We start from the raw sequence: 25185 nt of genomic DNA, 5'->3' as shown, positions 1-25185 counted from the left end.
CTCAGGAAATATGCATGAGATACTATTATCTGGGTACTTCAGAGAGGAGCTTCAGTAGGGGATATGGGGGAGGGGGTCTATCCCAGGAAGGCTCAGTAGGGTCCTGCTCTGGAACATTTTCAGTGCTCTCTCTAGCCGACTTCCCAGCGCCTTTGTTAAAGCGGACAGCACCAGCTTCCTGAAACAGTCTCCTCACGCATCTCCAGAAACAACCCTCTCCCTGGTTTTCTGTCTACTTCTCTGGCAGGCTCTGCTTGTCCTCCTTTGCTGATTCCTGGTCCTGGCCTCTAAAGGCTGGTTGTGTGTGTGTTTTCCTTTATGTCCCTGTCTCAGATGATCCCACCCAATTCCACTGCTTCAAATATTCCAATAACTCCCAATTTCGTCACTCTTCTGATGAGCTTCAGACCTATATATCCATCTGTCTAGCTGTCATTTCTCTTTGGATTCACATGTTGAAAACCCAACTCTTGATCTTTCCCACTTCCCTGCCAAACTTCTCAAGCCTCTGTATCCTGGAGAATGGTGCCAAAATCCATCTGGTTGTAGAGAATGGACACCTAGGGCGTCATCCGTGATCCTCCCTTCTTCCCTCCCTTCTATCTCTTGAATGAGGAGCTACCCCCACCTACCCCTGCCCTCCCCCTCAACGGTCAAAGCCATCAAAAGAGGCTTTCAGACCTGCAAGCTAAACTAGGTTTCCCTGTTGCAAGCTCACAACAACCAGGTGCTGACCACAGTACTGTTCTCCCTTACTAAGCTCCCTCAGAGGCAGGCTCAAGAAGCCCTCCCAAGAGAAAGGATGCGCTTTCCCTAGACCCGGGGGCAGCCTTGCCCCACGCGAATACGTGGCCCTGAGCAAGCCTCCTGGAACGGAGTGGGAGCCAGGCCCGGAACGTGTCAGCGAAGGTGCGGCTGGGATCCAGGGCGCCGACGCCCTCCCTCGGCACCCGACAGGCTTCCGGGTCACCCCTCGGCCCTCCGCCCTCGGCCCTCCGCCCTCGGCCCTCCGCCCTCCGCCCGGTGGGCCGCACTGGGACCCCGCCCTCCCGGAAAGGCGAGGAACCTCTAACGGAGAGCGGGCCTTGGTCTCGGCCGGTGGGGGAAGCCCCCCTCCCGTGGCCAGGGGGCCGGCGCCGCGAGTCACGTGCCGGAGTGCTGGGGGCGTGGCACCAGGAAGCGGCCTCAGAGCCCGCGAGATCGCCGCCGCCGCCGCCGCACTGCCGGACTCCTTGCGCCGGGTGCCGCTAGCTCAGCTCCACGCTGGCGGCCGCCCCCGGGCCCACCGCCGCCGCTGCGGCGCCCGCCATGGGCGAGGAGGACTACTACCTGGAGCTGTGCGAGCGGCCGGTGCACTTCGAGAAGGCGAACCCGGTCAACTGCGTCTTCTTCGATGAGGCCAACAAGCAGGTGCGGGCAGGCCCGCGCCCTACTCCCCCGCGCGGCCCGGCGCGCCCTGCCCGCCGCCCCCGGTGCCCCCAGGTGTCCCGCGCGCTAGGGCTGGGAGCCCGGGGACCAGGCCTGGGGCCTCTCCTGCCGTGCGGGCGCGGGATCCGCGCCAGTCCCTTCCTGTGGGACCAGGCTCCGCCGCGGCCGGGGCTTTCCCCCCCACGAAGTGACAGCGGGGTGGACCCCAGCCCCCGCGCCCACCCTGCGCCCCTCGGCCGGTGTGGTCAGCTGGTAGCACTCCGGTGTTTCCTCGGCTCCTTTTGTTGTCTGTATTTGTCATTAGTTTCCCTTGCATTCAAAGATTTAGACGTTGAGATTTTCATTATTCTCGGAATTTTGTAAAGGGGCGGGGTGCGGGGGGCAGCGCGGAGGAGGAGCAGGTTGTGCGCAAGTGCCGCGGCATCGCCTTTGCCGAAACGGATTAAAACTTGGAGCCTCGCTCGGCGGGCTTCTCTAGGAATGGGAGACTTTTTTGGTCTCTACTCTCTTTTTTCTGAAGATTCGTGTGGACACCAAGCCTCTGCAGTTTGCTATGCGCCACGTTAGTTTAGTTGAACCAAGGGTAGGGTGTAGCAGAAATCATCGTTGCAGGTTGGTATGTGTGTCTAAAGCCTTTAAAAGTTCAGGCCGTTAAAACGTTGCTGCTTTTCCCTCTCAGGTTTTTGCTGTTCGATCCGGTGGAGCTACTGGAGTGGTAGTTAAAGGCCCAGATGACAGGAATCCCCTCTCATTTAGGTAATGATTGTATTGACGTTTTCAGAATATTTCAGCATGTAAACAAAATGGTGTTTTTCTGTTGTCGTTCAGAAGATTGTTTTAAATTTTGTCCTTGTCTCCGCTAAGAGGGCTGAAGTGGGGGGCATATCCCAGTCTGTAGGAAAAGGGAGCTGTGCAGCCTTGGTGGTACATCTCAGTACCTCGTGCAGAGTGAACGTGTGGAGGCCTTCCCTGTTGTTTTGGGATCCAGATACTCCAGCGCAGGGCACCTACTTCCTGACACTTGAAATTAGCCGGTTGGGTGCGTTGATGTGCCTATTTCCGGTTTCTTGAGAGGGAGGCCTTCATTTCCTCTTTGGGCCCAGGGTCTTTGCAGAGCGTTTGGGAGGTGGAGAAGATTCCTAGGTCAGTGTTTCCCATCTAATAAAGTGCATTAAAATCTCAGCTTCACTATACTTAAGGGGAATGAATAGCAGCCTCTTTTACTTTCAGAGATATCTCAGTTTGGATGATAAACTATCTGGTCACCTTAACTCTTTTGATTACAGAAGGGGAAAGTACGGTGTAGTACTCATTTTACATTTTACCATTGTCTTGTGTAAATAGGAAACAGTTTTTGAAACAGAAAATGAATCAGCCTCTTTTTCTTTGATCATCATTTGTTTGGAAAACACTGATTGCAGCCCCTGTGCTGGGCATCAGGTGTGGGAAGGCTTTGAGTTAGCTTGGCTCCCTTCTAGAAAAGTCATATATTTAGAGTGGGAGGCAGGTGAGTGGGCTCATACAGTTTACTGTGGTAGGTGCTGTAGTAGTGCTCTGTTCAGAATGTGGCCACAGAGAAGAGATGGACATTTGTCTTGGGATGGGCTGGGGAAGACCACTGCCCAGGCGGGAGAAGGCCTCAGAGTGGAGCGAGGCTTGAAAGAGAAGATTCTAGGTAGAGAAGAGAAGAGGCTTCCGGATGGAGGAAACAAGAAGGCATGCAGGCACCGTGTTGGGGGGACTCCGAGTCTGTGTGACTGAAAATGAGGTTTCATGCAGGGAAGGGTGGGTGGTGGTGTGACCTCTGGCAGTAGTCGGCTATATTCTGCTGTGGATTTCGGGCTTTATCTTGTTCCTGAAGGTAAAGGTGGGGCGTGGCATGATGAGATCAACGTTTGGAAAGAACGCACTGTTGCAGCATTGAAGCTTGATTATTGGGAGCCTGTCAGTCTGGGATCCCATTAAGAGACAATTGCTATAATCTGAGCAGGCAGGGAAGACCAGCCTGAAGGCACTGTAGACCAGCAAACAATAGGCACTCAAGGGTTGCTTAAGAAGGTCTGGGGTAAGACTTGGTGGTCTCGGGTGTGGAAAGTGAGGGTGAGGCCATGATGATCCAGATTAAGGGGCTCAGGAAGGCTTCGGCGGGGGGAGATACTGAACTTAACCCTCTTTTAAAAAAACATCTTATTTACTTTTAGTAGCTTTATTGTGGTCTAATTATCATTAATTGCATATATTTGACATATGCAATTGATGAGTTTCGACACGTGTATCCATGAAACCATCACCAGTCAGGACGGTGAACATCCCCTTTCCTCTGAGAGTTTCCTCTGTGGTCCATTTCTTGACTTCCCATGTAATGTCCGATTGAGGCAGTTGTGAGACCCGAGGTGGAGCCCACCTGGCGGTGCAGCCCTTGGGTACTGGGTGGCAAAGAGTAGACTTCTTTGAAAAGCACTGCTGTACGTCAATCAAAAATAAGTAAGTAGGGCTTCCCTGGTGGCGCAGTGGTTGAGAGTCCGCCTGCCGATGCAGGGGACACGGGTTCGTGCCCCGGTCCGGGAAGATCCCACATGCCGCGAAGCAGCTGGGCCCGTGAGCCATGGCCGCTGAGCCTGCGTGTCTGGAGCCTGTGCTCCGCAATGGGAGAGGCCACAGCAGTGAGAGGCCCGCGTACCGCAAAAAAATAAATAAATAAAATAAGTATGTAAATAAATATTTCACAGCTGCCAGCATCTCAAAGAAAAAATAAAGTGCTGCTGTGAGGGCGATGGAGAGGGAAGGCGGCAGTGTGTGGAGAAAGTTACTGCATGGGTCTGGACTTAGTTACGCCTAAAGGGAGGCTCAGGTGAAAGTGCAGTGTTCTCAACCCCTCAGTCGCTGTTACCTGCAATTCTGTCGATTTCTCCTGCCACCCGTTGCCAGTTGGACTTTGTTCTTTGAAAAGCAGTCCTACTGATAGCTTCAGAAACATAGTTTTAATTTTAAACTAAGATTTGCTGCTTCCTGAATTTTTTTTTTTTTTGTGGCTGCACTGGGTCTTCCTTACTGCATGTGGGCTTTCTCTATTTGCGGCGAGCGGGGGCTACTCTTCGTTGTGGTGCGTGAGCTTCTCATTGCGGTGGCTTCTCTTGTTGTGGAGCACGGGCTCTAGGCAAATGGGCTTCAGTAGTTGTGGCTTGTGGGCTCTAGAGCACTGGCTCGGTAGCTGTGGCGGCACGGGCTTGGTTGCTCCGCGGCATGTGGGATCTTCCTGGACCAGGACTCGAACCCATGTCCCCTGCATTGGCAGGCGGATTCTCAACCACTGCACCACCAGGGAAGTCCCTTCCTGAATATTTAACTTGCCTTTTTTCTTCTCACAAAATGTTAGATGCTAGAATGCAGTTTTGAAGTGTAACTCATAACCTGCTCTTTCTTCTTTTAAAGAATGGAGGACAAAGGAGAAGTGAAGTGCATTAAGTTTTCCTTAGAAAATAAGATATTGGCTGTTCAGAGGACCTCAAAGACCGTGGTAAGACATATCTTTAAATACAGTATGAAGAAAAGGGCATTAGAAGTACATTTGGAAGAGAATGAATTGCAAAATTCCAGTGTTAAAGGAACCATTTATTATTTTAATAATAATAAGCTGGAAGCTTATACTACAGCTACATGGAAGCTGTAGTTATGCTGCATTGTATTTGAGCCTTTGGATTCTTGAAGGTGAGAAAGACATTTAAATGGGTGAATACTTATGGCCTTAGTTTTTTTTTACTTAATATATTTTTTAAAGTAAGTTGGAACCTCAGGTGTCTTTCGTATTGATTGACAGCCAGCACCACAGGTTATGCGAAGCATATCTTTGGTGACTTTGTGAGTTAAGCTTACCAGAGTAACTCCATTTATTCACTTCTCTCATCTTTGAATGCTCAACCTAATAGGAGCAGATATTCAAAGCTGGAGCAGCCTGTCAGCATTTTAGTCTTCATAAATCTTCACCATCGCCATTCGTGAAGTAGAGGAAAAGCTGTTGGGAAGGAGGCAGAATCCTGTTTCCTTCTGTCAAGTATTAATTACTAAAATTTTTGGAAAGCCCCTAGTAAAATACAGCAACCCATTTCTCTGAAATCAACCATTTGAGGAATGAATTCTCAAAATCAGTTTCTAAACCCTAACAGTATTTGGATTAACTCGTTTAAAAAAACTGAATTGTCGGCCTGCTGCTATTAAGGGGGCAGATTGTCCAAATCAGTCTTTTTATTTTTCCTGTCTGGGTTTTGTCAGTTTTTTTTTCTGATCACTTTTTAAATTTGTCTTTTTCTCTTGTCTCATTGTATACCAAAGTAGGTCGGCAGTATGCTGCCCAATCCACATTTCTCCTCGTGTGTTTTTGTTTTCCAGGATTTTTCTAATTTTACCCCGGATAGTCCTCAGCTGGAGTACACTCAGGAGTGCAAGGTATGGGCCTGATCCTTTCCCAGCTGGTGAGCGTTAACTCCGGGGGTAGAGGCGCAGGGTAGCGTGGTAATTTAGAGCACGAACTTGGAAGCAGGTTGTGCTTGAATGCTGGGATCTGCCTCACGTTGGCTCTGACTTTGGACACTTCTTAAAGTTTTTTTTTTTTTTTTTTTTTTAAATTTTTATTTTTATTTTTTTTTGCGGTACGCGGGCCTCTCACTGTTGTGGCCTCTCCCGTTGCGGAGCACAGGCTCCGGACGCGCAGGCTCAGCGGCCATGGCTCACGGGCCCAGCTGCTCCGCGGCATGTGGGATCTTCCCGGACCGGGGCACGATCCCGTGTCCCCTGCATCGGCAGGTGAACTCTCAACCACTGTGCCACCAGGGAAGCCCGACACTTCTTAAAGTTTTTAAAGCCTGTTTCTTCGTCTGGAAGAGTTAAATGGATGCAGGATGCTGAACACCGAGCCATGTCAGCACTTGGTAGCTGTTGTCTTCCTGTTGCCCCTGCCCTTCTCTGCTGGGCGGCGATAGCAGCCTCTTTGGAGGTTTTTGGAAAAGGAGTTCTTTTTCCCTTTTTCCTGATGATGTTTTCTTTTCTCGACTTGTGCTCTTCGTGTCCTTCCCCTTCCCTCCTCCCTCCCTTCTTTCCCTCGGTGGAGATTCTAATCCATTTTAATTAGATTTGCCGGCTATGATGAACTAGGCTAGTGGGGGCTCAGCTCAGCGGGCATCGCGGCACCCGGGAAACCCGCAGAAGCTGCAGGTGGATAGGGTATAGCTTTTTCATTTTTGTGACGGTTTTGCTGATTGGGGATCCAGGTGGGTCCCTCAGCAAGGAGGGGCCCATCTGCAAACGCCTGAGCCCCTGGCAGAGCTCCGGGTGCTCTGTATGCAGCAGAGCCCTGGCCCTGGCCCAGCTGCCCTTCGGCTCCCACTGCTGCTGTTCACCACGTGACTTGGGACGGGGCTCAAGGCCTCCAACCCCATTTGGGGCAAGAGCCACAGAGAACCTTTAGGCCTTTATACTTTCATAACGCCAGCTTTTATGATGTGTTTGACTCAGAGTGTCAGCTGTCCTTTGATTCCTAAAGTACAGAGGTTGGTATTGGTGAGTGCGGGGCAGTTGCCTTTCTCTCTGTCCTGTTGACGAGAAGGACTTCAGATTCAGGTGCCTCAGTGAGGCGTTACAGGTGAAAATCTGGGAGCGGTGTATTTAATAGAAAGTTTGATTTGTTCATAAGTAATCAAATCTCGGTAACTTTTATTAAAGAGCAATACAAACAACAAGGTATTTTAAGCTTTTGAAGAGAATTATACATACATTTTTTTCTTTTAATTAAAAAGAATCTTTTACAATTCTTTTCAGACCAAGAATGCCAACATACTAGGATTCTGCTGGACCAGTTCTACTGAAATTGTCTTCATCACAGATCAAGGAATCGAATTTTACCAGGTACTGTATTACTTACATGTGCTAGAGAAAGGTCTGTGATCGTGTTTTGGCCGCCTTTTGAATTCAGCACTAGATAGATATTTTGAGATTCCAGAGCTTTAGTCTTCCGTTTGGGCTTTTATTCTTTTTTTCTGATTACAAGTAATACATGTATTTTGTAAAACATTCAAACGTTACCAAGATATATGGAAGGTAAAAGTCCCCCGTAATCCCTAGAAGTAACCATTATGAACCATGTGATGCATGTTCCTCCATTTCATTCCTACAAAGGTAGCAACATTTGTTTATTTTACAGAAATGGTTATGTTGTATATAAACTTGTGGCTTGATTTATTTATTTATTTTTGGCATAGCTGTCGTTAGACGTCTTTCCATATTTGTTCTGTTGTGTGGACCTGCTACAGTTTAACCAGTTCCTGTTGAACTTCATGCTTGTTTTCACTTTTTAGTGATTACAAACAATTCTACAGTGATTTCAAGCAGTGAACGGGTTTGTAACCATTGTTTTATATTCTTAGGTGAGGCAATTGTTGGAAGGGAAAATTACAGCCTAGGTACAAACATCTAGAAAGCTGAAAAGATATCACTGAATTTCTTCTAGAAGTTGCATTCTCACTAGCAATGTAGGAATCTCCATTTTCCAAACCTTTAGCAGAATTGGATGTTATAAGTCTGTAGACATTTGCCAGTCTGAGAAGTGGAAAGCCATTTTAATTTGTATGTTTCATTACGAGGGAGGTAAGCACCTTTTGTGTATTGTACCTTTGTGTTTCCTCTTGAACTGCCTCTTCCTCTTAAAAAGAATTTTTTTTAATTGTGATAAGAAGCACATAAGGTGAAATTTACCGTCGTAACCATTTTTTAAGTGTACAATTCATTAGTGTTAAATATATTCACATTGTAGTGAAACAGATCTCTAGAACTTTCATCTTGTAAAACTGAAACTCTGTACCTATTAAGCAACAACTCCCCCATTTCCCCTTTCCCAGCCCGTGGTAACCACTGTTTTTCCCGTTTCTATGAATTTGTCTGCTTTAAGGACCTCTACCTCATATAAGTGGAATCATACAATGTTTGTTTTTTTCTGGCTGTCTTATCTCACTTAGCATAATGCCCTCAAGGTTTGTCCATGTTATAGCATGTGTCAGAATTTTCTTCCTTTTTAAGGCTGAATAATATTCCATTGTTATACATACACCACATTTTGTTTATCCATTCTTCCACTGATGGACACTTGGATTGCTTCCATTTTTTTGGCTATTGTGAATAACGCTGCTAGAAACACGAGTGTGTAAGTCTCTCTTTGAGACCCTGCTTTCAATTCTTTTGAGTATATACCCCTAAAATGGGATTGTTGGATCCCATGGTAATTCTGTTGTTAATTTTGGAGGGGTTACCGTACTGTTTCCATACTGTTTCCAGTGGCAGGTATGCCATTTTACATCCCCACCAACAGAGCACAGGGTTCCAGTTTCTACACATCGCCACCAACACTAGTTGTTTTCTGTTTTATTGATAGCAGTCATCCTGCTGGTTGTGAGACGGTATCTCATTGTGATTTTGGTTTGCATTTCTCTGATTAGTGATGTTGAACAGCTTTTCATGACTTGTTGGCCATTTGCATGTGCTCTGGACAATGTCTATTCAAGTGCTTTGTTATTTGGGTTATTTCTTTTTGTTGTTGAGTTGTAGGAGTTCTTCATATATTCTGGATATTAACCCTTTATCAGATAGATGATTTGCAAATGTTTTCTCCCGTTCCATAGGTTGCCTTTTCACTCTACTGATTTTACTTTGCACCTTCCTCTTTATCTTCTAGTATGTTCTAGCTGCCTGACCTATTGGGAAAGCTTCTGAGATCTCGCTAAGTGGAGCCAATGTGGAGAGTGTTAACTTTGTTGCCCTAACGAAAGCAGTGTCATTTAGAATGTACTAATGGAGGAGATATACCTGTGTAACAGTGTGCAAAGTGAATGTTGTGGTGCTTTGCTGTAGGGCTGTAACCAGAACCTTAGCTGACAAGCAGAAGGAAAGAAAAACTACACGAATCCCATACGTACAGAAATAGAATTTTGTACCTATGATAGCAAGGAAATGACCACTTGCTTTACAGAAGGGTTCCCTCGGGCAATCATTTAAAAGTATGGCTTTCTGTTCTCAGTAGTAGAAAAGCGTCCATTCAGGTCATCTAGATGGTTTTCAGATCTTCAAGAAATAAGTTAGAAAGAAAGAGGACTCTATCACATCTTTATTTTATTGTACCTGGATTATCGAGAAACCCACGCCCCCAGCCCTGACTTCCAGGTCTGTTCTGCAGGGCAGTGTTCTGGGAGCATTAACTAACATCTTGGGGCTGTATTCAGCATTCCTTAATGTATCAGGAGATTGAGAGTATATTTGAAATGTGTCTTGATTATAAAATACTAGGTTTGCATGCGGAGTCTCATGAACACGTCTGTTAGAAGAAGGGAGCCCCTCCCAGCCTCAAATTGAGACTGCAGGCTGGGTGGCGCCTGGTTCGGTGCACGTGGCTCCAGGGGCACGGGTTTGTTTTGACCGTTTCCGTGACAGTGAGGATGCTGCTCCTCCCTGCCCTTCGGTGGACGGTGCCTGGGAATGAGGCTCAGCCCTGCCCTGCAGTGAAGTGGGCTGCCTAGGCCGTCACTGGGGAGGCAGGTCCCCTCGCCTCTCCGAGCCTTATTTTCTCCCCTCAAATTGGCTCTCGGCGTTGTGGAGAGAGTAAACGAGCTAAGATTTGGAAGCGCTAAGCACAGGGCTGGATAAATGGTAGCTGTGATGAATAAAAATGATTATTTTTTTCTGTTTAACCTACTGGGTTTTTTCTTCTGCTTTTTATTATTTTCTTCATTTACTGTGTCAGTCTTCAGACTTTTTTTTTTTTTTAATTTATGGCTGCGCTGGGTCTTCATTGCTGCGCATGGGCTTTCTCTATTTGCGGCGAGCAGGGGCCACTCTGCATTGCTGTGCGCTGGTTTCTCATTGCAGTGGCCTCTCCTGCTGCAGAGCACCGGCTCTAGGCACACGGGCTTCAGTAGTTATGGCATGCGGGCTCAGTAGTTGTGGCTCGTGGGCTGTAGAGCGCAGGCTTGGTAGTTGCAGTGCATGGACTTAGCTGCTCCGTGGCATGTGGGATCTTCCCAGACCAGGGCTCGAACCTGTGTCCCCTGCATTGGCAGGCAGACTCCCAACCACTGTGCCACCAGGGAAGTCCCAGTCTTCACACACTTTGCTGTTGTGTTTGTTTGTTTTTGGCCAAGCCACGTGGCATGCAGGACCTTAGTTCCCCAACCAGGGATTGAACCCGTGTCCCCTGTAGTGGAGGCGTGGAATTCTAACCTCTGAACCACCAGGGAATTCCCCATTTGCTGTTTTTATTTATTTTTTTTTTGCGGTACGCGGGCCTCTTACTGTTGTGGCCTCTCCCGTTGCGGAGCACAGGCTCCGGACGCGCAGGCTCAGTGGCCATGGCTCACGGGCCCGGCCGCTCCGCGGCATGTGGGATCTTCCCGGACCGGGGCACGAACCTGTGTCCCCTGCATCGGCAGGCGGACTCTCAACCACTGCGCCACCAGGGAAGCCCCATTTGCTGTTTTTAAATGAAGGCTCTGTTTCTTGAACTTTGCATCAGGTATTACCAGAGAAACGGAATCTGAAACTCCTGAAGAGCCAGAACATCAATGTGAACTGGTACATGTACTGTCCCGAGAGTGCTGTGATTCTGCTGTCCACCACGGTGCTTGGAAATGTGCTGCAGCCCTTCTATTTCCGGGTAAGAGTCAGCTTCCCTTTAAAAAAATTTCCCCTCCTACCTTGTTCCTCTAACATCCTAACTGATCCAGTAACTTCAAAGGGGCACGTTCCTCCAACAAGAGCCTTGCCACTTCCGACCACTAGAGGGCACCCCGTACCATCCCATCACCGCCAAGAATGAGTCCTTCTTGGGACAGGACCCTGGGACCCTGGAAAGGATGGAAAGACATAGTGCGTGTATATCCTCAATGATTTGATGTGGGGAGTGCTAAAACATCAGAGGGGGTTTAATAAGCTTTTCTTAAAACTTTTTTCTTCCCCAAACAGGCTGGCACTATGTCAAAGCTGCCCAAGTTTGAGATCGAATTACCAGCTGCACCTAAGTCAACTAAACTGAGCCTCTCAGAGAGAGACATTGCCATGGCGACGATGTATGTCTGTTCTTTGAGAGAATTCCTTCTCGTGATTGCTTTCAGGGATATCATGATAGAAGAAGCATGTTGTAAGAGCTCCAGGGCTGCTGGTGCTCCAGTAGCCTTGGAACACAGGATAAGGACTCCGCCTTCCCTGCTTCGTACCCAGATCTTAGGAATGTAGAAAGCCCGTCATCTTCATGACATTCTTTTTTGATTTTATTAACTTTGTGATCTTAGGGAATTTTTCACCATTCTAGTCTGATAAAATGAGAACATTGAACCAATTTATTTCTTAGGTTTCTTAGTTTTAGAAATTTCTTTTCAGTCAGTGAGTCAGAACTTATCACACATTATTTTTTAGCTAAAATATATCATGCTTGTTCTAAAAAAAAACATAGTTTACATTTTTGATCTAACAAAATGTAGACCTGAATTACTTATGTAGGAAGGTATATTTTCATTTGGAAATGCAGATATCTCATATTTTACAACTTTATTATGAAAGTTTCAAACACACAAGAATAGAAACTGATACCAAGAATCTCCTATATACCCATATTCAACAAATATAAACAGTTTGCTCCTAAATTACTTCTGATTCTTCTATAGCCTAAAACAGTGGTTTCCAAACAGTAAAATTTTTTAGCATTTAGAATGCTTTTTTTTTTTTTTTAAGAAATCTGCGGCATCCTGGTTTAGAAAAAGATAAAATGAGAACAGTCCTTGCAAAGGGGGAAACCCTTCCCCCAGTCTCCTCCTTGTCCCTGAGGCAGCCCCAGCAAAGTGTGAACTCCTGGAATAAAAGTGTACATGCAGGAACTGGTCATGGCAACATTTATCAGATGAGGCTTAAAAGTCAAGAGTGATAATATTTTCCTGTGATTAAGGAATGTACTCATTATATAAAACTGGGAAATTACAGAAAGTTAAAAAGAAAATGGACTTAGCATATTACTCAAGGGCAGCTGTTTGACAACATGTATTTCGTTCCAGTAGTTTTGGACATTCTGCATAAGTCATTCTGCAGAAGTTTGTGTTTTTCTTTTGAAATACTGTGATCAAGCTATATTTAGTTTAGTTTTGTTTTTTTTAATTTTATTTTTGGCTGCGTTGGGTCTTTGTTGCTGCGTGTGGGCTTTCTCTAGTTGCGGTGTGCAGGCTTCTCACTGCGGTGGCTTCTCGTTGTGGAGCACAGGCTCTAGGTGCACACGCTTCAGTAGTTGTGTCTCGTGGGCTCAGTAGTTGTGGCTCGTGGGCTGTAGAGCACAGGCTCAGTAGTTGTGGCACACAGGCTGAGTTGCTCCACAGCATGTGGGATCTTCCCAGATCAGGGCTCAAACCCGTGTCCCCTGAACTGGCAGGCAGATTCTTAACCACTGCACCACCAGGGAAGCCCAAGCTATATTTAGTTTTGCATCCCCCCTTTTCACTTAACTTTATAATAGGCTTTTTTTTTTTAAGGTAACTGCACTGTTTTTGTAAATATTTCTGTTGGCTGCGAAATACCCCATTAAGTAAATATCTCTTAATTTACTTAACTGTGGCCTTATAACTCTACAGTTAGAATGGAGGGACGTCAAACAGCCAGCATGACTTACGTCTCTTTGTTCTGTGATTAGATACGGACAGCTATATGTTCTCTTCCTGAGGCATCATTCTCGGACCTCCAATAGTACTGGAGCGGAGGTAGTCCTGTATCACCTACCACGGTATATTTAATGCTTTCTTCCCTCTTCTCCGATTGTAAAATGTGAACTAAAGCTTGTCGATCTATTTTTTGACCTTTCTGTTGTCCTGCAGAGAAGGCGCCTGTAAAAAGATGCACATACTGAAGTTAAACCGGACAGGAAAGTTCGCCCTGAACGTGGTGGACAACCTGGTGGTCGTTCATCATCAGGACACGGAGGTACGAGTGTTGGGGGGTGTCCTGCTTGAGAGAGCTGTGAAAATGGACAGAATATTCTGAAAGAGACTAGAAAGTGCTTTTTATGCTCAAAGTTTTGATCTTCCAGGTGGAAATGGGTTTGGATTTCTAGATGGTTTAGGAAAACCCTACCAGTTGATTAACATAATTAAAAACTGTTTCACAAAGTAACACATGTGAGGAGATTGGACTTTGGAACAATTATTTGGTCGAGTCATCTCAGCTGGGGATTCCCCGCCGAGCCAGTGTGTTGTGTGAGCACACGAGCCCTGTACTTACTTCCTCTGTGAGCGTAGGTGATGACGGTTTCAAGGCTCTGTGAGCATAGGTGATGACGGTTTCGAGGCTCTGTGGCCACAGAGAAAGAACTAGAATGATCCTGCTGCTTCTACCCCACCAGCTGGGTGTCTGGTGGGAGGCAAGCCACTTCCCTCCTTGCCTCCTGGAGGCTGGTGACACCCGTGTCGATAACTAATAAAGATGGAGCTCTTCAGAGGCAGCTTGTCATAGGTTCCAGGAATACTTCTGAGAGCTGATAGACATGTACAAGAGAGCTGGGATGTTCCAGCAGGTTCCTCCTCAAATAAGAACCAGCGTGCAGGGGTGGAACGCAGACACGGGGCTCCTTCAGCTGATCCCAAACAGCAGGTGTGAGGTCACGAGAGGAACGGGTGGAACCGTGGTTTGTCTGGGCTGATATCACAGTCTTGTCTTTCTCCCCCTCAGACATCAGTGATATTTGATATCAAGCTGAGGGGGGAGTTCGATGGCACCATTACCCTCCATCACCCGGTGCTTCCAGCTCGATCCATTCAGCCCTGTCAGATCCCTGTGGCAGGTAAAAGGGAATCTCCGTGTGTGCATGGATGGGGGAGCAGACAAAGGGCTTCCCAGATCTGTTTGCTTTTGCAAGGGGTGAGTCTGTTTTTTGTTTTGTTTTTTAAATGATACTCCTGCTGATTCTTTAAGCTAAAATTGTGTTCTTGTGAAAGTGTTTTTTTTTTTTTTTTTTGCGGTATATGGGCCTCTCACTGTTGTGGCCTCTCCCGTTGCGGAGCACAGGCTCCAGACGCGCAGGCTCAGCGGCCATGGCTCACGGGCCCAGCCGCTCCGCGGCATGTGGGATCTTCCCGGATCGGGATACGAACCCGTGTCCCCTGCATCGGCAGGCGGACTCTCAACCACTGCGCCACCAGGGAAGCCCGTGAAAGTGTTTTTTTTATTTTTTGGTTCTGTGGGATCTTAGTTCCCTGACCAGGGATCAAACCTGCGTCCCCTGCAGTGGAGGTGCAGAGTCTTAACCGCTGGACCGCCAGGGAAGTCTTGTGAAAAGTGTTTTGTAAGAGAGAAGAATCTTCCTTTGAAGAAAATAGAATGATTCTCTTCCCTGAGCTTTAAAATGGAGAGTTGTGATTACCCATTGAAGCCCAAAGATTTTTTTAATGTTGAATAAGACCTTGACGTTTCTGTTGGTCTGTGCTCTGTAGCCCTGAGGTTAAATTTGGCTGCTCATGGCTGTTATTTTAACCTGGGATCGCTTTTCCTTATCTTTCGCACATTCTGTGTCATAATTATAATAAATAACTGCGTTTTCCCTTGACTGATGGTCACAGTAAGTACTTAGGCTGTGGTTCTGAGGTTATTCTGAACCACTCCTCCAACCTGAAGAGGTGGCAGTAGGAAGTCAGAGAAGAGAGAGGGTCAGGATTTCAGAAAAAGGGAAAGAAACCATTTGGTTCCTTTTGCTTTTTCCCAATGTAATCGATTTTAAGGTAGAACTCAAATCATATTCTCTTCAAGGAGATTGGAGTCTAGAGTAAGCTAGTTGAAGTTTCAGTGTGTAAACCATAGTCAGATGGTACGCATTTGGAACTCTGGGAGGAGTGTTTTCTTAAGAGGAATCCCCGTCAGATAGCTTTGGTGTGTCAGCCTCGCCTGCTGGCAGAATATCCTGGTTACCTGTCACAGGGAAGAATCAGATCAGGCCCTGGCTGATGGTTTAGCAAGAGCACTTGCCAGATCAGCCAGAAGCTGAGCAGAGTGTGAGAATAAGCTACAGTGGAACCTTGAACAGTGGGGTTCATCCACACGTAATTTATGGTCCGCCCTCCATACCATAGCCGAGGTTCTGCATACAAGGATTCAACCAACCACAGTGGGTTTTACTGTTGAAAAATATTCCTGGGCTTCCCAGGTGGCACAGTGGTTGAGAATCCACCTGCCAATGCAGGGGATACGGGTTCGAGCCCTGTTCCGGGAAGATCCCACATACCGTGGAGCAACTAAGCCCGTGCGCAGTAACTACTGAGCCTGCGCTCTAGAGCCCGCGAGCCACAACTGCCGGAGCCCACATGCCATAACTGCTGAAGCCCGTGCGCCTAGAGCCCGTGCTCCAAAACAAGAGAAGCCACTGCAATGAGAAGCCTGTGCACTGCAACGAAGACCCAACACAGCCAAAAATAAATAAATTTTTAAAAAAAGAAAAAAAATATCCCTGTATAAGTGGATACATGTGGTTCTAACCCGCCTTGTTCGATGGTCAGCTGTAGTTCGCACATTTGATTAGGTCTCTTGGCCCTCTGTTCTTTCCAGCTTCTTCCTTTTCCCAGGGTAGTGATGTTTAGAAGAGTAGATTGTGTCAAATGGTTGGCTTGTATCTGCTGCTCACTCAGCATGAAGGTAACTGCTGGTGAATTGGGGCAGAAACAACTATAAACGTTTCAGTCCTTCAGCTCTGTTGCAGTTGTTTAGGACCAGTAAGAAGGTAGTCAGGTTCTGATTGGCTGTTTATATAAAGCAAAGGCTAGGTGTGGCTAAAACAAGAGCCCAGGGATTAATAAGAATTCAAGAGTCCGTGAATCTCTGGGCTTCTAGAGTGGGTTGGCAAAGCGTTTTTTGTGGTTAATGACTTTTTGTTTTTCCTGCTAGACTCCGAGCCCCTCACAGGTTTGTAGCATCTTTGTATCTTGCCCATCTGAGCTGTCGCAGGTGTGCTGTCACAGGTGCGCTGTCGCAGGTCAGGAAGAGCTTGTTGGACTATTTTGAAAGATGAGACCAGCAACTTGGGGAAGAGCCAGCCTCCCTCGTTTCCCCTTCTGGTTTTGGTCTGTTCAACCAGTGGCTCTCGAGTAGGCTACACGTTAGGATCACCTGGTGGGCTTTCAAAACCAAAGCATTAAGTCAACGTGATGGGTAGCCAGTCAAGGCCCACGTGTAGGACCCTCACTCGTAGGTTCCAAGTGCAAGTGTTCTTTGCCTCAGCTTGTCTGGTCTGGCCCTGTCCTCTACTGGGGGGTCTGTGCAAAATTACCACCTTTTCCAACCTGCCGACTGAAACCTATTTTCCGATTGTACCTGGGTAATTGGAACAGAACTAGGAATAGTCATGTTCAGTTTGCAGGCCGTATTTATCAAGGTTACTGCGGGCTGCCCCCCCAGACATACACACTCGAGCAATGTCACTGGTAGTTGTGAGTCCCTGTCACGTGAGGCTTTTATGGGGGGGTCTGCTTCCCAGGTGAGATCTCTGCCTGGACCTGCACTGTGCAGTGGAGAATTGAGCTCATTATTTAGATAATTAAGCCACAAAACACTTTGTTTGAAATAGTCTCAGTGAATTATCTGAGTATTTGATTCTGAATCACTCAGGTGAATTTCTCAGTTCTTTAATGTGCATGTGTGTAAAAAAGAAAACGCCGTGAACTGAACCTTGACTTGCTTTCTCCTTGGCGAGACATCTTCATGGATGGTTCTCGACTTCCCCCTTCCTCCTTATAGGCGTTATCAGTGGGACACGACAGTTCACTTCTTCGGTATCTAACTACAGTCGAATGAACATTTACTGAAGGAAGTATTAAGTGTTACCTTTACGTCCCAGTATTGGCAGCACTTTCTGGCCGCGTCACCAGCCCTCACACACACGCGTCTCCTCTCTTTGTAGGTCCTGCTCCCGTGACCAGCCAGTCCCCCATCCCGTGTAAACTCTGTATCCTTTCCGAAGGCCTTGGCTGGGAACAACAGGGGAGCTGTCACCTCTCCTTACACTGGGGTCTGAGGGTGGTCCGAGCCCCCCGGTCAGGCGTGAATAATGTCGTGGGAAGCGCCTGTGGGGTTTCCTTCCCATCAAGGGCCGGGCACTAGGGTGGCCTCAGCAAGCAGGGTGGGAGGATGCTAGTGGGAGCTGGGTTTGCCTTTTGTCTTCATCTCTTGCTGGTTTAGAATTTCCTATGACATGTAGATTCTTCATCCTGGATTGTCTTTCAGCCCGACATCATCATCAGTGCGAGCCAAGGTGGGTCGGGGTGGGGGTTGCGCTGTTAGTCGGGGTGGGGGTCGCGCTGTTGGTCGGGGTGGGGGTCGCGCTGTTGGTCGGGGTGGGGGTCGCGCTGTTGGTCGGGGTGGGGGTCGCGCTGTTAGTTGGGGTGGGGGTCACGCTGTTAGAAGGCCGTGCTTGCTGACAGCCTCCCGTCCGTCCTGAGGGGTGCCCGCCCTGGGAGGGTTGAGAAAGGGGTAACTCAGATCATTTCCAGTGAAGCCTTTGGTTCTTCTCTCCTGGAGCCCCAGCTGAGAAGGGCTCTGCCCGCCTGCCCAGCAGTGTGGGTGTCAGGAGGTTCAGGGCTGGTGGATGGCTGAGTTACGGAGCTCCTTTGGGAGCCTCAGGAATTGCCTTTTGACCAATGAGCCAGAGCAGGAGAAACCGGAGCCCAGGACCAAAGTTCGTGCCCTGCAGACACCCGTTCTCCCTTCAAGGTCAAAGGGGGTTGGTCAGGTGCGGGGAGGGGTCGCCTGTCTGTATGCAGTAGACACTCCACGGGTGCACGTGGAGGGTCACTCTGTGAGGAGTCAGCCGACACGCAGAGGTGCTTTGGCTGCCAGTCCCACTGTTGGCAGACGTGTCCTGAACATCGCAGCCTGTGCTTTGGCGTGAGAAGCAGCCCCTGGCTGTGCTTTGCAGCACTTCCCCCCATGAATGTTGAGGGGAACCAGCTTTGGGGCTTTTGTTTTGGTTTGCATCCCACTATTAAATTTGCTGCCTCTCAATCCAGGTTACCTCTGGAACCTCCAAGTGAAACTTCAGCCCATAGTAAACCTCTTGCCAGATAAAGGCAGGCTCATGGACTTCCTCCTCCAGAGAAGGGAATGCAAGACCGTCGTCCTGTCGGTGTGCTCACAGAGTAAGTGGGGTCCTCACCCTGCGGTCTGATTCCTGACACTGCCTGCGCCGCCCACTGGGAGACGGGCCACATTTTTATCTTGTCTGCAGCCGGTAGGCTCAGTGACAAGTGGATTATTTAGCCCCCTGGAAAGGCTGCTCAGTATAAAAATGACTTGTCTCTACAAGACATTTCCTGGGCAAAGACTAAACTAAGCATGGGCACACGTGAGGGTAGAGGCTGCCCTCCCCAGCTTGAAAACAAACCTGTTTCAGAATCCAAGTCACTCACGACATTTATACCTACTTTGAGAATCTTCTGACGCCCTCCGTAGCTACGTTAGTAACCGGCAAGGGCTGGCGAGTGCCCTCGTGCCCCAGTCTCTACGCCGTTTCTCCGAATGCCCTGGTGGCCCCCGGAAATGAGTCATTTCTCTCACAGTGTGTTTAAGTTCTAAAGTTCACACAAGGTTGGCCGACCTGTGTGAACCCTGACTCCTTCCAGTGTTGACAGAGTCAGACAGAGCGACGCTGCCTGTGATAGCCACTGTTTTTGATAAACTCAACCAGGAGTATAAGAAGTACCTGGACGCCGAGCAGAGTTACACACTGGTAAGTTGTATGTACGTGACGAGGGCCTCCTCCCTGCCCCACCCCGGGTATACTGTCTGTGTAATTATGACACAAGATTCTGACAGAATGACACCAGTGAGGTTTGCTGTGTGCCAGAGGGCAAGGTGGCCGGCCGTAGGGGGAACGTAAATCCAGAGTCCCTGTGTCCCGTGAGCTAGAGGCTGAACATCACTTAATGTCTTCACCTTCTTTTGTTGTTTTTTATAAATTATTATTTTTTCTTTTGGCTGTGTTGGGTCTTTGTTGCTGCGTGCGGGCTCTCTTTAGTTGCAGCGAGCAGGGGCTACTCTTCATTGCGGTGCGCGGGCTTCTCATTGCGGTGGCTTCTCTTGTTGCGGAGCACGGGCTCTAGAGCGCAGGCTCAGTAGCTGCGGCCCAGAGCATGGGCTTAGCTGCTCCGCGGCATGTGGGATCTTCCCGGGCCAGGGATCGAACCTGTGTCCCCTTCTTTGGCAGGCAGATTCTTAACCACTGCACCACCAGGGAAGCCCTCTTTTGTTGTTTTTAATCTATGTTTGATCTTACACATAGCTAGCTAGCTCCTTGGTCTGCCTTTATTTTATGGATAAAAAAAGCAGTCTCAGTTTGGTTATTTTATGTCTTTCTGCCAATCCAGAGCCTAGACTCAGTAAATCAGAAATATAATCATCTTGCTGCTTGTTCTTCCTTTCCTTTGAGGATGTAACAGCTATAAAGAATAAGACGTGTCCTGGCACTCAGTCAGCATCCCCTTAGGACTGCGATGACTCAGCGTCAGCACTGTACTTTTCCTATAGTGGGCTCAAGTGTTTGCTGTGAAGGGCTGGAAAAAATTAACATGGCTTCTCGGGGTCTGCTGTACTGTTATTGTATCTTCTGAAGCTAGAAATAAGTTCAGGAGAAGTGGAATGAATGATTCCACTTCAAGAATCTGATTAGTCCAAAGGCTAAAAATGGAAGTGGTTTTAAACAATAACAAAAACCCCAGAATGCCCGTCCCCTTCAGCTACTCAGGGATAACCCAAATGCTAGGTGGTCTGTGATTAATAAAATTAGGGAGTTATTTTAAGAGGTTAAAAAAAAGTCTCCCTGGCAGTCCAGTGGTTAAGACTCTGTGCTTCCACTGCAGGGGGTGCAGGTTCGATCCCTGGTATGGGAACTAGGATCCCTGCATGCGGCGTGGTGCAGCCAAAAATTAAAAAAAAAGTCTCGATAAAACTGTGACTTAGGCTTTTTAGTTCCATCCGTGAACACTGGTGTATTTCCTGACCTCCTAAACTCCTCCCCGGCCAGCACAGGAAAGAGTTTTGTCCGAGTAATGAAGTAAGTGTCATCCTCTGCTCACGTCTTAGGCTCCCAGCATCTAAGGGTTCAGTCTTTTTGGATTAACTGCGAACACGCCATGTCCCAGAAGACGACTGAGGTCCCGTCTGTGATGTATTGTACAGGCACTGGAAGCGGGGCAGAGCCGGAGCGGCCCATTCCTCAGGAGGCCGGCGCGCACCCAGGCCGTGGTCGACCAGTCTGACATGTACACCCACGTGCTGTCGGCGTTTGCAGAGAAGAAGGTAGGGGAGGCTCGCCGCCCCTTCTGGACTGAAGGTTCCCAAAACAAAGATCTCATTTGAAGGGGACTGAGGAAAACGAGTAGAACTCAGAATGTGATTAGAGTAACTGGGTTATCTTGGGTGAGGACTGAATGCTCATGGTTTGGCTTCTAATACACAGGCCTAAAGATGATCCCCGACCCGGGAGGTTCTGGAGGGGTTTGTGCAAAAGCAGCCAAGTAGAACCCTGGAAGCAGGGGGGCGGATAAACAAGGAGCTGTTACACGGAGCCTCCTCTGCCGCTCTGGTTCTAAACACTTTTCCCCTCTGTAGGAGATGCCTCAGAAATTCATGATAGCCGTGTTCATGGAATACATCCGCTCTCTGAACCAGTTTCAGATCACAGTACAGGTACCTTCAAGCCAGCATCTGTGGTCCCACGTTAGAGGGGCAGGGGATTGTTAAAGTAAAAGCACTGTCAGTGCCTTAACGGAGATGACTCTCCGTACGCCACAAGAGTCTGCACACCTGCCTCAGACTCAGTGACCCTCCTCACGTGACCCCACGTTCTCAGGTGGAATGATCAGTTTCGGGCCAGGTTGGGTTCTTTCACCCGTCACTTAGAGCAGCCGTGGTCCTCGGCATACTGAGCCTCTAGTCTGTCGTAGTTGAGCGACGTGGACACCATCTCTCCTTCTGTCTCTTGTCTCAGCATTATTTGCATGAGCTTGTCATCAAGACGCTCGTCCAGCACAACCTATTCTACACGCTACACCAGTTCCTGCAGTACCATGTCCTCAGCGACTCGAAGCCTTTGGTTAAGTACCACCCAATTTTTACTTTTGTGACTTAAAATTTGACCTTTCAACATACGGCAAATCTAATCTGAAAATGGGTCTTCCAGGCTTGTCTGCTGCTCTCCCTGGAAAGTTTTTACCCTCCTGCTCATCAGCTGTCTCTGGATATGTTGAAGGTAACTCTGATACAGCAAGAGTTTTAAACCCCACAGAAGCGTGTTCGTATTACTTGCACTGACCCGGATTTCTCTTTCTCCCTTACTTCTAGCGACTTTCCACAGCAAATGATGAAATAGTAGAAGTTCTCCTTTCCAAACACCAAGTGTTAGCCGCCTTAAGGTTTATTCGGGGCATTGGTGGCCATGACAACATCTCTGCACGGAAATTTTTAGATGCTGCAAAGCAGACTGAAGACCACATGCTTTTCTACACTATATTCCGGTTTTTTGAACAGCGAAACCAGCGTTTGCGAGGGAACCCTAGTTTCACACCAGGTGAGAATATAGCTGCAGGGAAAAGACCTGGGGCGACCACAGACTCGGACAGTAGCAGGAAAGCACTGGCAGCTGGGGGGGCAAGAAGCCTTTTGGTTTGGAGAACTCTCGGGTTAGTTTTTAAAAAACAAAATTTTGTACCAACCCGCATAATCCTTAGCCTGTTGTGGTAAGAGTGGATTCAAGGTGCTGACGGAACTGGAGTTCTGCTCTGGAACTGCAGTGGGGTGTCGGGGTGGAAGGTAGGGTAGCCTGGGCCCAGCTCCGTCTGACATCTGGGCCTGGAATGGCCCTTTCTGAAGAATTAGGAACAAGACAGGAAATGGCTGCGGAGGGTGTAAATGGCCTGGGGCTTGTTGATGTTTTAGTTTTAGGCAGAAAGCATTGGTTAATCACTCTTATCTCCAAAGTTATGAAATCTAAAGCACCCTCTTCCTTAGGAATGGGAAGGAACCTGTAACTCTTTCAGGGCTCCCAGCATTCACTGATCACCCTGCTTCTCCCCAGTCTCTCAGGGCAGAGGGCAGTTTGCTGGGGGCTGTAAAGGTTCTGTAATGGCACAAGCTGGGTAAACAGAAAGGACAACTCAAGAGCTTAGGAAAACAAAGTATTTTATGAAAGAAAAATAAGTTAAAACCCAGTATCCATATCTAGGAGCTGCAAAGTGTTCATTCTCGTTTTCCTCCTTTCGTGCCTTGTCTAACGGATTAAATCTGTATTTTCCTTTACAGGAGAACACTGTGAAGAACACGTTGCTTTTTTCAAACAGGTTTTTGGAGACCAAGCTCTAATGAGGCCTACGACGTTCTGAGGTCACTTGCTAGTTTTTTTTTATATATATATAAAATATTTACAAAGTTAATTTATTGCGTTAATAAAGCTCTTTAAACTACAAGATGTTGTAATAAAGTATATCTACGACATCCTCAAATGTTACTAAAAATATGGTATAGAACTTGTGTGATGGCTTACTCCTACAAAAGGAGAAACATTGCATTGATTGGCCTTTAGAAAGTGTCAGTGAGCAGAGAGCAGCCTTCCTAGCCGTCCCTTCTGCCTGCCCGAGAACAACGCTTCGTTCCTGGAGAACCAGAAGGCGCTCCAGCGTCTTGGGGCTACCTCCAGGCTCAGCAATACTGCTTCGGGGCAGAGTCTGCATTCCTGAGTTTACAAGCGCTATGGCCGAAGCTGCTGCTGTTAATAGCCTGACATCTGCTCGCACTCAGGGTTCAACCGAGCCTTGACAATGCAGCTGCTGTCCAGTGGTAAACCGACTACCTGATCTGCAGAGTCTCTGAAGCCCGTGAGAGGGCTAGAAATTGAGGAGCCGCTCTCGCTCTGTACCTCTGTATCGCTCTTGAGCTGCCAAACTTTTGGCTTTATTTATCGGTGGTCCTGTGAGGGATAAAAAGAATGAACTTTGGGATCGTTTCTTTAGGAGAAAAGGAGATAGTTTCTACTGTAACACAACTTCCTATCCCCCAGAGATTAAGGGGGAAAAAAAACCCCCTCATTTTCTTAATCACAAAGCTGTATATCAAGCAAATTAGTACTGTTCTTTCAGCCACAGGTCATTTACAGAAGCTGAAGTGACCACAGAGGCAAAAAGATCCTAAGGAGAACTCCAAAATTAGAGGTGAACAGCAGAGGCAGTGTTCCGCTAGAACAGCGAACGGAAATGAAAGCTGTTCCAGGGCACCACTGGGCTGTGGCTGGACTCGTGTCCTTCACCTCAGCAGGGAGGAGCCCTGGGCTGCTGACGCACAAACTCGCTTCCAATCTGACGACGCGAGGCCTCCAGTTTTCTAATGAAGTAGTGTGGACGAACATGAAGCCCCAGGATTGGAGTTCTTCTCTTAGAAGTTTTTTAACTCAGCGTTACTTATCAAATGACCATCAGTATAAGTACATTCAAATACTTCAAAAGAATGTTTCAAGGTATCCTTTTCCTTTAGTATCATGCTTCCTCCATCCCACTAGGTTAAAAATAAAAACTCTTACCTATGTAACTGAGCAAGACAGGGAGGAATATTAATCCATGAGTGGCTCCCAGTAAGACCATAGCGAAATACATCCTGAAGTAAAATCTCTGGAAAATTTGAGATTTGGCGAAGGCCAAAACCATAATGCCTCCAAATTTCGTTAGTGTGATTCCGCTGAATACCTAAGAGAAGAGAGATGGGGTTAGAAGCAACTTTTATCAACCTACCGTAACTGAACACTTCCTCATAGAGGGATTTCTTAAAAGCCAAGGTCCAAAGTAATGGGGGACCGAACCCCAGCTTTCAGATTTACTGTTAAGTAGCATTAGGCTCTGCCTAAATTGTTTTATTTGCTACTTATGAATCTGAGGGGGAAAAAAGAGGTGTAATAAGGGTAAAAGCTGTGTATTCCGCACAGACCCCATGGCAGCCCTGCAAGTCTATCAGTGCCATTTTTTCCAACGGCATTATTTTTCAATTAAGGTATGTACTATTTTTTTAGGCAATGCTATTTATTACACACTTTTTGTTGTTACTCTGTAACAGTGTTGTCTGGTGGTAAAGTAACTGGCTCATAGCTCAGCCCTGTATCCTGGTTTAGCCTGAGAAGATTCTCCAAATGTGAACCAGACTGCACACTGGGCTCCAAGCATGGCAGCTCCCCTGCTCTTCAGCACACATGGCTGGCCTGGGTTTTAAACGGCTCTCAAATCAAACTTCTCTGTTTTACTGCTTCAGCCATACTGTCGTGTGCAAAGGAGTCTCCAGCAGTAACAGTTCTAAAGAATTTCAGGGTGGAGCTCTATGCAAGATACAGCTATTTCATGAATTGCCTGAAAACCTATAATCCTTAGGAGCTGCTGCTAAGTAAAAGATACAAATTCTGCTTTCCCTACTGAATCTTAAAGTTCCTTCTCCTGAGAAACACTCAGTCACCAAGCTGGGTACTTCACGGTGAGGCATCTGCCCGAGTCATCTGCTCAGGCTGTACTTACAGAGCTGCCCATGTGGGAGAGCGCCTCTTCTGCCCGTTCCATGCGGCTTCCCTTCGTGCTCACCGTGAACGCTCTCGTGATATGGCTGCAGAACTCCACGGAGATGCCACAGCTCTGAAATAAAGTGCTTCCTTTACGACTGCCCTTCTCCAGTTAAAAACAGTAAAAG

The 25185-nt window shown here is 47.6% G+C and overlaps 2 protein-coding genes across 4 annotated transcripts in view; one reads left to right on the top strand and one right to left on the bottom strand.

Moving 5' to 3' along the window:
• Positions 1 to 1166: 1166 nt before the first annotated feature.
• On the top strand, positions 1167 to 22934 carry RMC1 (regulator of MON1-CCZ1). 3 transcript variants are annotated; one of them, XM_065889769.1, is made up of 20 exons: positions 1167 to 1410; positions 2108 to 2184; positions 4861 to 4945; positions 5815 to 5871; positions 7240 to 7326; positions 10976 to 11116; positions 11425 to 11528; positions 13133 to 13222; positions 13314 to 13419; positions 14164 to 14275; positions 17378 to 17422; positions 17675 to 17728; positions 18483 to 18611; positions 19095 to 19201; positions 20650 to 20769; positions 21082 to 21159; positions 21461 to 21565; positions 21653 to 21721; positions 21814 to 22039; positions 22771 to 22934. In XM_065889769.1, exons 1-20 carry the CDS (start codon positions 1309 to 1311, stop codon positions 22848 to 22850), a joined length of 1974 nt encoding a protein of 657 aa, XP_065745841.1. In that variant the 5' UTR covers positions 1167 to 1308; the 3' UTR covers positions 22851 to 22934. The 3 variants fall into 3 exon arrangements, with proteins under 3 accessions (XP_065745841.1, XP_065745843.1, XP_065745842.1); XM_065889771.1 differs by lacking the exons at positions 5815 to 5871; positions 7240 to 7326 and having other exon boundaries at positions 1309 to 1410; positions 21938 to 22039; XM_065889770.1 differs by lacking the exons at positions 5815 to 5871; positions 7240 to 7326 and having other exon boundaries at positions 1309 to 1410.
• The window catches only part of NPC1 (NPC intracellular cholesterol transporter 1), a 47597-nt gene continuing 45045 nt past the window's right edge, over positions 22634 to 25185 (bottom strand). Inside the window, exons 23-25 of the mRNA XM_065889768.1 lie at positions 25017 to 25130; positions 24041 to 24203; positions 22634 to 23434 (exon numbers count right to left, since the gene is read on the bottom strand). Coding sequence (XP_065745840.1) covers positions 23352 to 23434; positions 24041 to 24203; positions 25017 to 25130 — 360 coding nt within the window. The 3' untranslated portion in view covers positions 22634 to 23351. The remainder of the gene's footprint in view (positions 23435 to 24040; positions 24204 to 25016; positions 25131 to 25185) is intronic.

The sequence above is a fragment of the Phocoena phocoena genome, chromosome 13, assembly GCF_963924675.1.
Source record: "Phocoena phocoena chromosome 13, mPhoPho1.1, whole genome shotgun sequence".
Lineage (NCBI taxonomy): Eukaryota > Metazoa > Chordata > Mammalia > Artiodactyla > Phocoenidae > Phocoena > Phocoena phocoena.
Note: the sequence above shows the minus strand (reverse complement) of the source record. Positions and strands in the feature narration are given on the sequence as shown.

Excerpts from the sequence above, each read along its gene's own strand:
- RMC1 (XM_065889769.1), top strand. The coding sequence starts at position 1,309 with ATGGGCGAGGAGGACTACTACCTGGAGCTGTGCGAGCGGCCGGTGCAC. Across the intron at positions 2,185-4,860 it reads AGGAATCCCCTCTCATTTAG|AATGGAGGACAAAGGAGAAG; the intron begins GTAATGATTGTA and ends CTTCTTTTAAAG. Across the intron at positions 20,770-21,081 it reads CGGCGTTTGCAGAGAAGAAG|GAGATGCCTCAGAAATTCAT; the intron begins GTAGGGGAGGCT and ends TCCCCTCTGTAG.